Source organism: Hemibagrus wyckioides, linkage group LG11 (genome assembly GCF_019097595.1).
Source record: "Hemibagrus wyckioides isolate EC202008001 linkage group LG11, SWU_Hwy_1.0, whole genome shotgun sequence".
Taxonomy (NCBI): Eukaryota; Metazoa; Chordata; class Actinopteri; order Siluriformes; family Bagridae; genus Hemibagrus; species Hemibagrus wyckioides.
In genome coordinates this window covers 3,756,939-3,770,851 of record NC_080720.1, presented here as the reverse complement: position 1 = coordinate 3,770,851, position 13,913 = coordinate 3,756,939, and the positions used below count along the sequence as shown (strand labels likewise).

Here is a 13,913-nt window from a genome sequence, read left to right as displayed (position 1 = left end):
TATTCTGACCGTTAACGGCCACTGGTAAGTGGTCTCCGATGGATTTGGGGTCAAACAACATCGCCACTGTTTTTTGTGTTAATGCTAAGGAAATGTTTATCACACCACTGGACAAAATTCTGAACCTCTGGTTTGTAAGTAGCAACATCTGATGTTCCATATATGAGACCTAAGATAGCTGTATCACCAGAGAACTTAATCATAGAATAATTACCAGTACTGCATGTACATTCATTAGTATATAATGTGAACAGGACTGGAGTACTGACACACCCCTGTGGGGCGCCAGTGCTGATAATAGTAGATTTAGACAACATCCTATTCACCCTAACCTGCTGACTGCGATTGGTTAGAAATGAGTGGAACCACTTAATAATAAAGGGAAAGGCATTCATCTGCTGCATTGTTTTCAGAAGAATGTGAGGCTGCAAGGTATTAAAGGCTGAGGGAAAATCTACAAACAACAGTCTAGTATATGCCCTAGGATTCTCAAGATGTTTGGTCACTAGGTGCACTAAACTCTTGATGACATCAACATCAGATGTTCAATAGCGAACTGATAAAGATCTAACTGTGGACCTATTTCCAGTTTTAATTGAGCTTTTCCATGCACTTCATCACATAAATCCTAAAACCATTATTCTGCTGTGGACAAGATTTTTTAGGAACAGGAGTAATGATTGCCTTCTTCCATAAAGTTGGTACAGTGTGAGAGTCTAGGGACCTTTAGGGATCAAATGAACAGTACTGTGATCAGAATTAGACAGAGATGGTTTAGCTATGGCTGTATAAGTGTGTTTTAAATTACCGTAGCATTTATCTAAAATCCGATCCTTTCTGGTAAATAAATAAATGTCTTTTATTCAGCAAATGTAGATTTTGAACCAGAACCAGTGCAGCTTCTGTACAAAGCTTGGAAGCTGGTAAAAGTATATGAATATAGCTATTTATTATTATTATTATTATTATTATTATTATTATTATTATTATTATTATTATTATTATTATTATTATTATTATTATTATTATTATTATTATTATATCATATACAGTATATGAATTATAAACAGGTCATATTACATGTTTTTTCCTTTTTGTTTTCCATAATCCAATATATATATATACTTTGTTTGTATACTTCCTGTATTTGGGTCGATTTGGGATCGAATCGCTTTCTTACTGCTATCAAACCTCACTCGAGTTCTACTAAAACCGTACATCAAGTCAACGGACTCAGATTTTGGTTTGCACCAGACATCAATTAGTAGAGAGAGAGAGTGGGTGTCTAACCGGGACAACAGATCCTCTGGCAAAGCCGCAGAGCAGCTCTGCTAGCTCAGGTTGGAGTCTGTTGAGATCATCTGCATCTCGAGCCTGCAGCAGATTCTGTGTGCTTCTGTCTGTAACCGCCGCTAGCAGCTCCTCTGAGTTCGCTCGCTCAAGTCCAACGGCCAGCACCGCCACACCTGACACAAAAAAACACACCTGAGTGTCAAAAATGAGTGTCATCTACCATGAAATCTGGACTGATTGATTAAAAAGCAGCAACTGAAACTAATCACTGAGTCAAATATCAGACATGTTTTTGCTAATATCATAATGATATCAAAAAGTTGGCAATCGTACCGCATCACATGGAAGCCATGAGATTTAAACCCACGCTATTAAATCATACATCATAATACATTATGTATGTACATAATGTATAATCATACATTTTGGTCTATTTAAGTGAAGATCTTCTCAGAATGCCCATGATAATTATCCCAAAACAGGATGAACAGACCAGAGATCATCACATGACAGACGTCAATTTATCTGCACTTAAAAAATAATTGAAAGCACCTAAAACACTAAAGTAGGAAAAGAAAAAATAAGTAAATAAATAATTAAATAAGTAAATAAATAAATCATCACTTAAAACACTACAGCATGATTTTATAAAGAAATAAATAAATGAATAAATCATCACTTAAAACACTACAGCATGATTTTATAAAGAAATAAATAAATGAATAAATAAGCACTTAAAACACTACAGCAGGATTTAATAAATAAATAAGCACTTAAAACGCTACAGCAGGATTTAATAAATAAATAAATAAATAAATAAATAAATAAATAAATAACCACTTAAAATGCTATAGCAGGATTTGATAAATAAACAAATAAATAAAAAATAAAAAAAACACTACAGTAAAATTAAATAAATAAATAAACAAATAAATAAGCACTTAAAATGCAACAGCAGGATTTAATAAATAAATAATAAATAAATAAGCACTTAAAATGTGTTTATTAGAATTTAATTTAATGAATAAGAAGATCCAGTGCAGCTTCTGTACAAAGCTTGTAAGCTGGTAAAAGTATCTGAACATCAGTATTTATATTATTTATTATTATTATTATTATTATTATTATTATTATTATTATTATCATTATTATTATATCATATATATGAAATATAAACAGGTCATATTACATTTTTTTCTGTGTTGTTTGGTAATCATATGTGTTTTATCCTTTCTTTTGAAACTATCTTAGATTTGAAATAATTAGAACCTTAAAATAAAGTATATCTATCTATCTATGTAGCTAGCTAGCTTATCTAAAGTTAGCGATAAATTCGACTCACCCGAGTCTCCCAGTGCAGTCGCAGGACGCCGGATATCATCTTCAGATTTCCTGTCAGCAATGACGACAACCACGCCCGGAATGCCAGGCCTTCGTCCCGCATTCTCACTCAAGAGATACTGACGTGTGAACGTCAAGGCCTGACCTAACACACACGAACAGAAAAAGTCAAATTCTGGCAATGAAATCAGGCTTAAATGATAAAATAAAACAAAAACAGCAAGGGTCATGGATATTTGCGATAAGAAGAGTTGTTTGTTTTCTCACACACACACACCTATATTATTTCCCGATCTCTCTGTAAATGGGGTGGAGAAAATCTCCCTCAGAAGGGTTTCCCTGTTGCTATGCCGACTGAGGAGGAAACGCACTTTGGGTTCGGCGCCGTAGACCACCACCGCCACCTGAAGGAAGAAAGCAGCGTAGTTAGAGCTGAATAATCTTTTTGGATCTGGATCTGGATATGATCCTGAGAAAATATTCAGCGTTCCTGCTTCACGGCTTCTCAATTCCGCAGTTCAACCTTATGTTCTCGCAACATCTGTGTGTGTTTCCTCTGATTATGAATCCCAATTCAACAGCTTCATTTCCACTGCACGTGGTCACTAGATACTCGACGTTCTAACAAAACGCCCTACTTACACCTTCACACATCTTTAGAACATCTTCGTTTATCCAGGTAAAGCAGCCATGCTGGTGTTTTCCAGCATTGTTAGATTAGACCAGGAGTATCCAATCTTATCCACAGAGTAATAAGCTACACCTGATTCCACCTTTTTAATCAACTTTCGGCTTTCAGTAGACTCAGGTATGGCTTCTTCTCAGTTGGAATGAAACCTGCACCCACACCTGGACATCCTGAACTGGACATCCCTGGATTAGACCCACCTGTGATTCCCGGGCTCCAATGGAGGAGAGAGATCCGGCAGCACTTGTAAGCAACGACAAAACGGATTCCTGTAAAGCAGAGCGATCCCGAGTGGCAGGGATCACGAACACCAGGTCCAAATGCCCATCCACACACACTGAGAGAGAGAGAGAGAGAGAGACAGAGAGAGAGAGAGAGAGAGAGAGAGAGAGAATTTGGGGGCTCAATCATCAACTCTTAATCTCATTACAATGTAAAGCCACTAACCAGGTTAAAGGACCCTCACCACCATTTTACTATGTAACAAGCCATCAGACTACTCAAAGCTCAAAGACACACACACTGCTGCTGTCACACTTCTACATACACTATATTGCCAAAAGTATTCGCTCACCCATCCAAATAATCAGAATCAGGTGTTCCAATCACTTCCATGGCCACAGGTGTATAAAATCAAGCACCTAGGCATGCAGACTGTTTTTACAAACATTTGTGAAAGAATGGGTCGCTCTCAGGAGCTCAGTGAATTCCAGCGTGGAACTGTGATAGGATGCCACCTGTGCAACAAATCCAGTCGTGAAATTTCCTCACTCCTAAATATTCCACAGTCAACTGTCAGCTGTATTATAAGAACGTGGAAGTGTTTGGGAACGACAGCAACTCAGCCACGAAGTGGTAGGCCACGTAAACTGACGGAGCGGGGTCAGCAGATGCTGAGGCGCATAGTGCAAAGAGGTCGCCAACTTTCTGCAGAGTCAATCGCTACAGACCTCCAAACTTCATGTGGCCTTCAGATTAGCTCAAGAACAGTGCACAGAGAGCTTCATGGAATGGGTTTCCGTGGCCGAGCAGCTGCATCCAAGCCATACATCACCAAGTGCAATGCAAAGCGTCGGATGCAGTGGTGTAAAGCACGCCGCCACTGGACTCTAGAGCAGTGGAGACGCGTTCTCTGGAGTGACGAATCGCGCTTCTCCATCTGGCAATCTGATGGACGAGTCTGGGTTTGGCGGTTGCCAGGAGAACGGTACTTGTCTGACTGCATTGTGCCAAGTGTAAAGTTTGGTGGAGGGGGGATTATGGTGTGGGGTTGTTTTTCAGGAGCTGGGCTTGGGCCCTTAGTTCCAGTGAAAGGAACTCTGAATGCTTCAGCATACCAAGACATTTTGGACAATTCCATGCTCCCAACTTTGTGGGAACAGTTTGGAGCTGGCCCCTTCCTCTTCCAACATGACTGTGCACCAGTGCACAAAGCAAGGTCCATAAAGACATGGATGACAGAGTCTGGTGTGGAGGAACTTGACTGGCCTGCACAGAGTCCTGACCTCAACCCGATAGAACACCTTTGGGATGAATTAGAGCGGAGACTGAGAGCCAGGCCTTCTCGTCCAACATCAGTGTGTGACCTCACAAATGCGCTTCTGGAAGAATGGTCAAAAATTCCCATAAACACACTCCTAAACCTTGTGGACAGCCTTCCCAGAAGAGTTGAAGCTGTTATAGCTGCAAAGGGTGGACCGACGTCATATTGAACCCTATGGATTAGGAATGGGATGTTACTTAAGTTCATATGCGAGTCAAGGCAGGTGAGCGAATACTTTTGGCAATATAGTGTATGTTTACTACGATGGCAGAGAAGTGCAAAACACAACAACAATTCCGAAAACACAAGGATGATTCAGACAAAGTGGAAAAGGTAGGTATAGTTTGTGAATAGAATTCTTCCATCTGATTGGATGAGACATCGGTCACTCAGGATCTACAGGAAGTCCAGCAGCAGCTGCAGCAGTAGAAAGTGGATTGGTATGTGTATGAACACAGCTCTGCTCTTATAGTGCTCCTTACATCCTTTAATCTGGAATAGTTTGGTCTTCCAATCATACCTGGTGTGTTTTTAGAGATCGTAAACTAATCTTTGCTCCATGATACGCTATCAGTATATCCAAAACACACCATATGAACGTCCTTCTTCAAAGTAACGCTGAATGAATTCCATTTTCTTGTGAATATAAATATATATGTTTGTTATATTCTTTAAAAGATTTAAAGTTGCACTATGGTGCAAAATGATTTAAAGGCAGAACTCACATTTACACTCACACATGTACAAGAAATATCACCACTGGCATCAGGCCACCGGAGGGAGCCCTCACCCGAGTATTAGCCCCACCACTGAAGGAAAACTTCCCGGATTTAATTCATTTGGTCATGCTCACCACGCCGCAACACGAAGTATCATTATAGATGAAGATACCAAGCCGTTTGCTACTGCGTGACTCAGATTATACGTGTTTAGGACATTGGTTTATGTACTTTTAGTCATCGAGATCGAGGTTTTGTGATTCAGACCCGTGGCTGAGATTGTTGGATCTTATGTTATTGGATTATTGCCTGCTTACGGTTTTCGAGTTTGGACTTACCCACATCGTTCTGCTCATGGATCAAACCCCGCCTGCCACTGGTGAGAGTTCACAGAATACTTCGCCACCAATCAATCCAGCAGAACATGCTCACCTTCAGGAGGTGATCGTCCACCAGGGAACGATCATCCACCTGTAGAAGGATAAGCTGGCTGCCCTACAAGAACCCTTCTGCAACCCCCACCAGTGCTATACATGGCGAGGTGGTGCATATGGCTCTCCCGGACAAGTTTGATGGCTCAGATTTTTGCAGCAGTGTGAGAACTTTTTCACTCATCAACCGGAAGTGTACTGCGAGGAGATTACTAAATGTGCTTTTCTCCTCTCACTGCTCACTGAGAGAGCCCTTAATTGGGCGTCAGCTGTGTTGGACAATGACCCCCAGGTAAAGGGGGTCAGGTCACCAACCTTCTACGTGTCCCTACTCAAGCCGGCACAATCTCACCGGGGCAAGGAGCAGTCGAGCAACGAACCGCCGTCACCGCTTGACATTGACAGTTACCCGGCCTACTGAGTGAGCACCCTCTTGAACTCTCTACGCTTTTGTCGGTGCCTGCGGTACCTAGTGGACTGGAAGGGATATGGCCCGGAGGTGCAATCATGGGTTGACGCAGAGGACATCCTGGACCTCACACTGGTGGAAGAGTTCCACCGACGTTATCCGAATCGGCCCGCTCTGCGGCCTCCGGGGACAGCTGCAGTGCAGGACACCTGGAGGTGTTCCTAGAGGGGGGGTTCTCTCACATCACCACCGGCGTCAGGCCACCGAAGGGAGCCCTCGGCTGAGTATTAGCCCCACCACCAAAGGAACACTTCCAGGATTCCAGGATTTCACCATACCGCAACGCGAAGTATCATTATAGCTCATGGATCAAACCCCGCCTGCCACTGGCAAGTCTTCACATAAAGTTAGATACACAATTTCTGAGTTACAGATGTCTTGTCCAATCAGAGGGAAGAATTCCATTCGCAAATTATACCTATCTTTTCCACTTTGTCTGAAATCTCCTTGAGTTTTTGGATTTGTTATTTTGTTTTTAGATTCATTGTGTTTCTGGATTTGTTATTTTTGTTTTGGACTTCTGGGCTACCGTAGTTAACAGTACAAAGCATCCTTATTTGCACTAAAAAACACACACTCTGCTGGTCTCTGCTATTTTGCTTTATGCATCAGTCTAGTAAATGATTGTGTTGCCTGTTTTAACTGTTTGCACACATGCACATTATGGTAAAAAGTTAACTTTTTACTTTTTAGCCCTTAATTCTGTGTTGTTCTTATGAAGCTCTGTGTCTGTATGTAGCACTAGCGCCCTGGAGGAACCTTGTTTCATATCACTGTGTACTGCATCAGCTATAGATGGCTGAAATAACAGCTTCAGGATTTAACTTGACTTGGATACTACAGGATCTCCAAGGCATAACATTTATAGGATTGATGGAAGTGTGAAAGTGTGGCTTGGGATTTCTCCTTCGGAGCAAAACTTTGGGGAAGATCTCCATCAAGAATATCATTCATTTCGTTGATCATTATTATCGTTAGACAATATTCAGCGTCAACATGGTATAAAACTGATAGAATAAGTAGAAAAAAAAAATCTTTCCTCTACACAAACCCATTGATTGGATATACAATTATTTTTACTATAAATATAACTCATTTTGAAGAATTCATTTGGTCAAATTTGGACTAAAATAGTGGACAATAAAACACATCTTAGTATCTGGATCAATTCCAGTGGTTTCTATTTTTATTCTGGATTATGATTGGTCAGAAAGAGTTGATTCATCTTCTACACCAGCATCTCTGACAGCACTAGGTGGCAGTACTCCTAAAACCCTTTTTTCTTGACAGTCAAAGGCTTTCAGATATATTCTGGAAAACAATCACAAATATCCAACAATGGAGACTGTTGCTACTTTATCAGTTTCCTGATTTTAACCCATTTTACCACTAAACCGGTGAACAGAAATGGATTTATTCATACTACACAAACACCTACATGAGACTGTAAAGAAATACAAAGACTAAAACTTTCCAGAGATAAACCTTTCAGAAATTTCTAGACCTAAGCAGCAGTTTGTCCTAACGTTTTCTCCTCAATAAGTATTAAACGCTCAGTGTTAGAGAAATATCAACATGTTGGTTCTTTTCCTATAAAAGTACATCCATCATGAAGGGTCTATTTTTAATTGCTTTTTTTTCCAGTAACACTGGTGCTCCGTTCTGCCACTGGAACAAAAACAGACTTTTTAATCAGTATAAAGAACTGAATGATGTTCAGGCTGTGAGTCTGATCTAAAACTATTCTGTTGGCTTTCAGTGTGTTTTAGACGTGTGTTTTTCCCTCTGTTGGAGAACCTTACACAGAATTTTACTGGTTGAAGATGAAATCTGAGCTGCTTTTTAGATGAACAAGCGCTTGGAGAACATCTCAGAGAGCAGGAATGGGATTGATATCAACATTTACTCTGAAGATACAAATATTCGCGTGGGAAAAAATGAACCGAATGAACTTTTCTATGAATATATCCCCCCCTGGTAGTCTAGATAAAACCAAAATCCTTCTGAAACACTACAAATTCTTAAAGTCCTGAGTGCCTACTTTCATTATTAACCTCCACTGTGGAGTGAGATATGATGAAGACGCTCAATCATCAACATGGACACGACAAAAAACATTAGAAAATCATTTATTTTTTGATCTCTGTGAAAAAAGAGGTTTCTAAAACCTAAAATATTGGGGTCTAAACTGCTAATAATTTGAATGATTCCACAGGAAAATCAAAGGAAAATCCATCAACACAAATCAATCATCTGATGGAATATGGTGCTTCACAGCAACAAGAACCAAAAGCTTAAGAAGTGAAAGAAACAATAATAATAATAATAAGTGTGTAACCTGTGCGCTCCTCCACAGCAGACTCGAGGCCGGTGTAATCGTAGAAGACGGGCTGCACGGTGAAGCGGTACTGACGGCCCAGTCTCAGGTTCGTCACGCGGAACGAGCTGGTCGTATCAGGGAGAGTGAGCGACTGGATGCTACCTGGGTCTGAAACCAACAAAACACTGTTACACACACACACACACACACACACAATTTAAATTTATTTCCCAAAGTCTCACCCCTTTCGTCCTGCCATCGCAGTTCATATCGAGTGACACCTGATAGAGGGTTCCACGCCAGCAGTACAGAATTCTGGGTAATATCTACCACCCTGAAGTTTGTTACAGACTGCTGTGAAGCTGAGAGAGCACACACACACACACACACACACATAGGTATATTAAAGTAAGAACAGGGAGTGAGTGAAGTGTGAAGATGGGCAATGTGTGTTTTCTGTTATCCCTCAGTACCAGTGGACTGTGTGATGGTGACCGGTTGACCTTCTCTGCCATTGAACAAAGCAGCCAGTCTGATGGTGTAGGTCAGTCCAGGACGAAGTCCTTCCAGCGTGTACGAGGTCGTGTCTCGATCAATCAGACGGTTCGATTCGGTTTCACCTGAGATGAGAAAGCGGGAAAGGGCTCTACAGGTCAGCAGGGTCATTTATGCTGTTTTGCAAGTGATATTTTTACTCCTTTCTCAGTCTTGTATGGTCTTTTTGAACTGTTTGCACACATGCACACTAACTTAATAAGTTAATAATAACTTTTTAGCTCTTAGCTCTGTGTCTTTTTGTAGTGTCCTGGAGGAACATTGTTTCATTTCATCGTCTACTGCATCAGCTATAGATGGTTGAAATGACAATGAAAGCTTCTTGATTTAACTTGGCTTGGATACTACAGGATCTCCATGGCATAACATCTGAAGGACTGATGCATGTGCAAAAGTCTGGCTTGGGATTTCTCCTTTGGAGCAAACTTCAGGAAATATCTCTATAACCTATTATTATTATACACCGATCAGCCACAACATTCTGAGCACTGAGAGGTGAAGTGAATAAGGCTGATGATCTCCTCATCATGGCACCTGTTAGTGGGTGGGATATATCAGACAGCAAGTGAACATTTTGTCCTCAGAGTTGATGTTAGAAGTAGGAAATATGGACAAGCGTAAGGATTTGAGCGAGTTTGACAAGGGCCAAATTGTGCTGGATAGACCACTGGATCAGAGCATCTCCAAAACTACAGCTCATGGGTCAGTGTCATGGACGGCCAAGAAGGCTGGCCCGTGTGATCCGATCCAACAGACGAGCTACTGTTGCTCAAATTGCTGAAGATGTTAATGCTGGTTCTGATAGAAAGGTGTCAGAATAAACAATGTATGACGGGTCAGGGCTGTTTTGGCAGCTAAAGGAGGACCATCACAATATTAGGTGGTGATAATGTTATGCCTGGTCGGTGTAGTTAGACAATATTCAGTGTCAAAAAGATATAAAACTGATAGAATAAGTAAAACAAAAAGCTTCCCCGTATACAAACCCCTCGATTAGACTGTAATTATAGTTTTGATTGAATATTGAATTGTTTTTAGTACAAATATAACTCATTTTGAATTCATTTAGTCAAATTTGGACTAAATTAGTAGACAATAAAACACATCTCAGTATCTGGATCGATTCCAACGGTTTCTATTTTTATTCTGGATTCCGATTGGTCAGAAAGAGTCGATTCATTTTCGACACCAGCAGCTTGCCAGTGGATTGCTGATATTCTTCACAAACAAAGCTTCATCTAAATGTAAATGTTAATGCTTTTAAAACATGAACAATATTAATTATCCCCCAAATCTGTGTTAACCCTTTTAATTAAAACGTATTATTACAAAATGTACTATTCTTTATGTCATTTATGGTCAACAGACCTGATTTACATGAAATAAAACCATATTTCTATATAAAAACCTGAGTCAAATTTGACCCCAAGGACAACAAAAGGGTTCAAACCAAAAAATCTCATATTTGTAAGATGTTAGAATTGAAAATGTCTGAAGGACAGTTTTCAGCCCCCTACACTTTGTTTCATATGCCTTGTTTTTGCATTTGGGTTACGATCAGGTGATGAAGCGTGTCGTAAACTTCACAGTCGGAGCTGTTTACCTTGCGAGGAGCTCCAGTAGATTCGATATCCGTCAGCTTCTCTCACTGCTCTCCAAATGATACGCAGTGATGCTGGACCAACCGGGTCAACACGCACTCCCTCAGGTCGCTCATAGGACGGACCTGAAACACACACACACATACACACACATACACATATTAATCCAATCATAGTGTCATGTTATGTTAGCAGTTACAGTGGAACCTCGGCATATGCCCTCCCTTAAGAATATTCGCCTTTTTTTGCAAGAAATTTTCATTGGCATACAAAGCATTTTCAGCATATGAACGAATCGAACTGATCGCCAGCTAAGTTGTGCGCATGTCTGAGAGCCGTTCAAAACCTGTTTGCGTCAATGGAAACCCAAGCGAAGCCAACCAAGGTGAGTTTATGAATTTTACAGATTTTCTTTTCAGTCAGTGCAAGCTTTTAGGAAAGAGTAACCCACGATACCAATGTTGCCTTCAGCATGCGTTCAAAAGCTAGGTGATTTTTCGGGTGTTTTTTTGTTGACAGATTGGTGATGTGGGCGGTCTGTTCTATTTTTAGCCCAAGCTTGGTGGCACAACTTCCTGTGAGGAGCCTTGACATGGAATGCTTGGCTTGGGTCAGTTCTTTGTAAGCAGCCATACAGTGTACATACGCTTCATATTGGTCATATTTTTGGGCGGCTGGAACGGATTATCTGCATTTACATTATTTCTGATGGGACAATTCATTTCACAATACAAATTTTTCACCTTCAGAACAAATTATATTCGTATGGAGAGGTTCCACTGTATATATGATGGACACTGACCTGTGGTGACCTTGACAGAAACAGGAGGTCCTTCTCTGTTCTGGACCAGAGCCACAACCTGAATGTCGTACTGAGTTCCTCCTTCCAGTTGCTTCAAATCCACTGATGTTATATTGCCACCAACCAGCTGAGACAGCTCCTCTCCACCTACACACACATACACGCACACACACACACACACACACACACACACACACACAAAACAAACCAACAACAGGTTTCTCATCAGCATGGAATGATACAATTACACCACAGTCTGACACCAAAACATACTGGCACCAATAACAGTGTGATTTACTACAAACATCCGATACCAGGTGATATGACATGACATCATCCTAGTGTATATTGTTGGTGTTAATTGACAGATATCATAAAACGATGAGTTGAATTTCACCTTTAACAACTGACAATCAATTCAATATATCTGTATAACACTTTTAACAATGGACATTGTCTCAAAGCAGCTTTACACGAATATAAGAAATATAGAACAAAAAGTTCAAAATGAACGTTAGACTTATATTTAAATTTATTTGTATTTATTCCTAATGAGAAGCCTGAGGTGACTGTGGTGAGGAAAAACTCGCTGAGATGGAAAGAGGAAGAAACCTCGAGAGGAACCAGACTCAAAAGGGAACCTCGTCCTCATTTGGGTGACATCAGAGAGTGTGATTATAAATGATTATAAACATCAGAGAGTGTGATTATAAATGATTATAAACACCAGAGAGTGTGATTATAAATGATTATAAACACCATAGAGTGTGATTATAAATGATTATAAACACCAGAGTGTGATTATAAATGATTATAAACATCAGAGAGTGTGATTATAAATGATTATAAACACCAGAGTGTGATTATAAATGATTATAAACACCAGAGTGTGATAATAAATGATTATAAACACCAGAGTGTGATAATAAATTATTATAAACACCAGAGTGTGATTATAAATGATTATAAACACCAGAGAGTGTGATTATAAATTATTATAAACACCAGAGAGTGTGATTATAAATGATTATAAACACCAGAGAGTGTGATTATAAATGATTATAAACATCAGAGAGTGTGATTATAAATTATTATAAACACCAGAGTGTGATTATAAATGATTATAAACACCAGAGTGTGATAATAAATGATTATAAACACCAGAGTGTGATAATAAATTATTATAAACACCGGAGAGTGTGATTATAAATGATTATAAACACCAGAGTGTGATTATAAATGATTATAAACACCAGAGAGTGTGATTATAAATGATTATAAACACCAGAGAGTGTGATTATAAATGATTATAAACACCAGAGAGTGTGATTATAAATGATTATAAATGACTATAAACACCGGAGAGTGGGATTATAAATGATTATAAACACCAGAGAGTGTGATTATAAATGATTATAAACACCAGAGAGTGTGATTATAAATGATTATAAACACCAGAGAGTGTGATTATAAATGATTATAAACACCAGAGAGTGTGATTATAAATGATTATAAATGACTATAAACACCGGAGAGTGGGATTATAAATGACTATAAACACCAGAGTGTGATAATAAATGATTATAAACACCAGACAGCATGATTATAAATGATTATAAACACCAGAGCGTGTGATTATAAATGGTTCTAAATGGCTATATATTTAACTAATATGTTGCTGTCTTGGTGAATCACTTCATCGATGCTTTTTTCAGGTTTATTTCAGAAATATCTTGTTATAGCTCTCTGTTTCATGTTCACATTGGATTTAAAAAGAAAAAAAAAATTCTCACTCACCGTCAGATCTCGTCCAAATCACCCTGTAGGCTGTTGCCCCCTGAACTCCAACCCAGCTGATCCTCACAAACCCCCCTCGAGTCTCGTGTTGTACACCAGTAACACGTCCGACCTCTGTAACTTAGCAAGGAAAGAACAGAATGTGTGTTCAACCAGATATCAGTAAAGTGGACAATTAAGAGATTACTTCTTTTGTACTATTTTTCAAAATTTCTAAGGATTGTCATATTTCTGCTCTTGTCATATTTATACCAGTAAATGAACAGCAGATCTACAGGATGTTTGTTCATTTATTCATCAGTGGATCTGGAGCGGGGCAGCACAGTAGCTTAGTGGTTAGCACTGCTGCCTCAC

General features: G+C 39.5%; 1 protein-coding gene across 4 annotated transcripts in view; it reads right to left on the bottom strand.

The window, feature by feature from the left end:
* The window catches only part of col7a1 (collagen, type VII, alpha 1), a 131,943-nt gene that overhangs the window by 77,995 nt on the left and 40,035 nt on the right, over window positions 1-13,913 (bottom strand). For 3 of the 4 annotated variants that reach the window (XM_058403524.1, XM_058403525.1, XM_058403526.1), the window contains exons 20-29: window positions 13,560-13,679; window positions 11,763-11,909; window positions 10,963-11,085; window positions 9,278-9,424; window positions 9,047-9,166; window positions 8,823-8,972; window positions 3,523-3,659; window positions 2,912-3,038; window positions 2,636-2,779; window positions 1,291-1,466 (exon numbers count right to left, since the gene is read on the bottom strand). In XM_058403524.1, the coding sequence (XP_058259507.1) occupies window positions 1,291-1,466; window positions 2,636-2,779; window positions 2,912-3,038; window positions 3,523-3,659; window positions 8,823-8,972; window positions 9,047-9,166; window positions 9,278-9,424; window positions 10,963-11,085; window positions 11,763-11,909; window positions 13,560-13,679 (1,391 nt within the window). The remainder of the gene's footprint in view (window positions 1-1,290; window positions 1,467-2,635; window positions 2,780-2,911; window positions 3,039-3,522; window positions 3,660-8,822; window positions 8,973-9,046; window positions 9,167-9,277; window positions 9,425-10,962; window positions 11,086-11,762; window positions 11,910-13,559; window positions 13,680-13,913) is intronic. The other variant, XM_058403527.1, reaches the window with a different exon arrangement.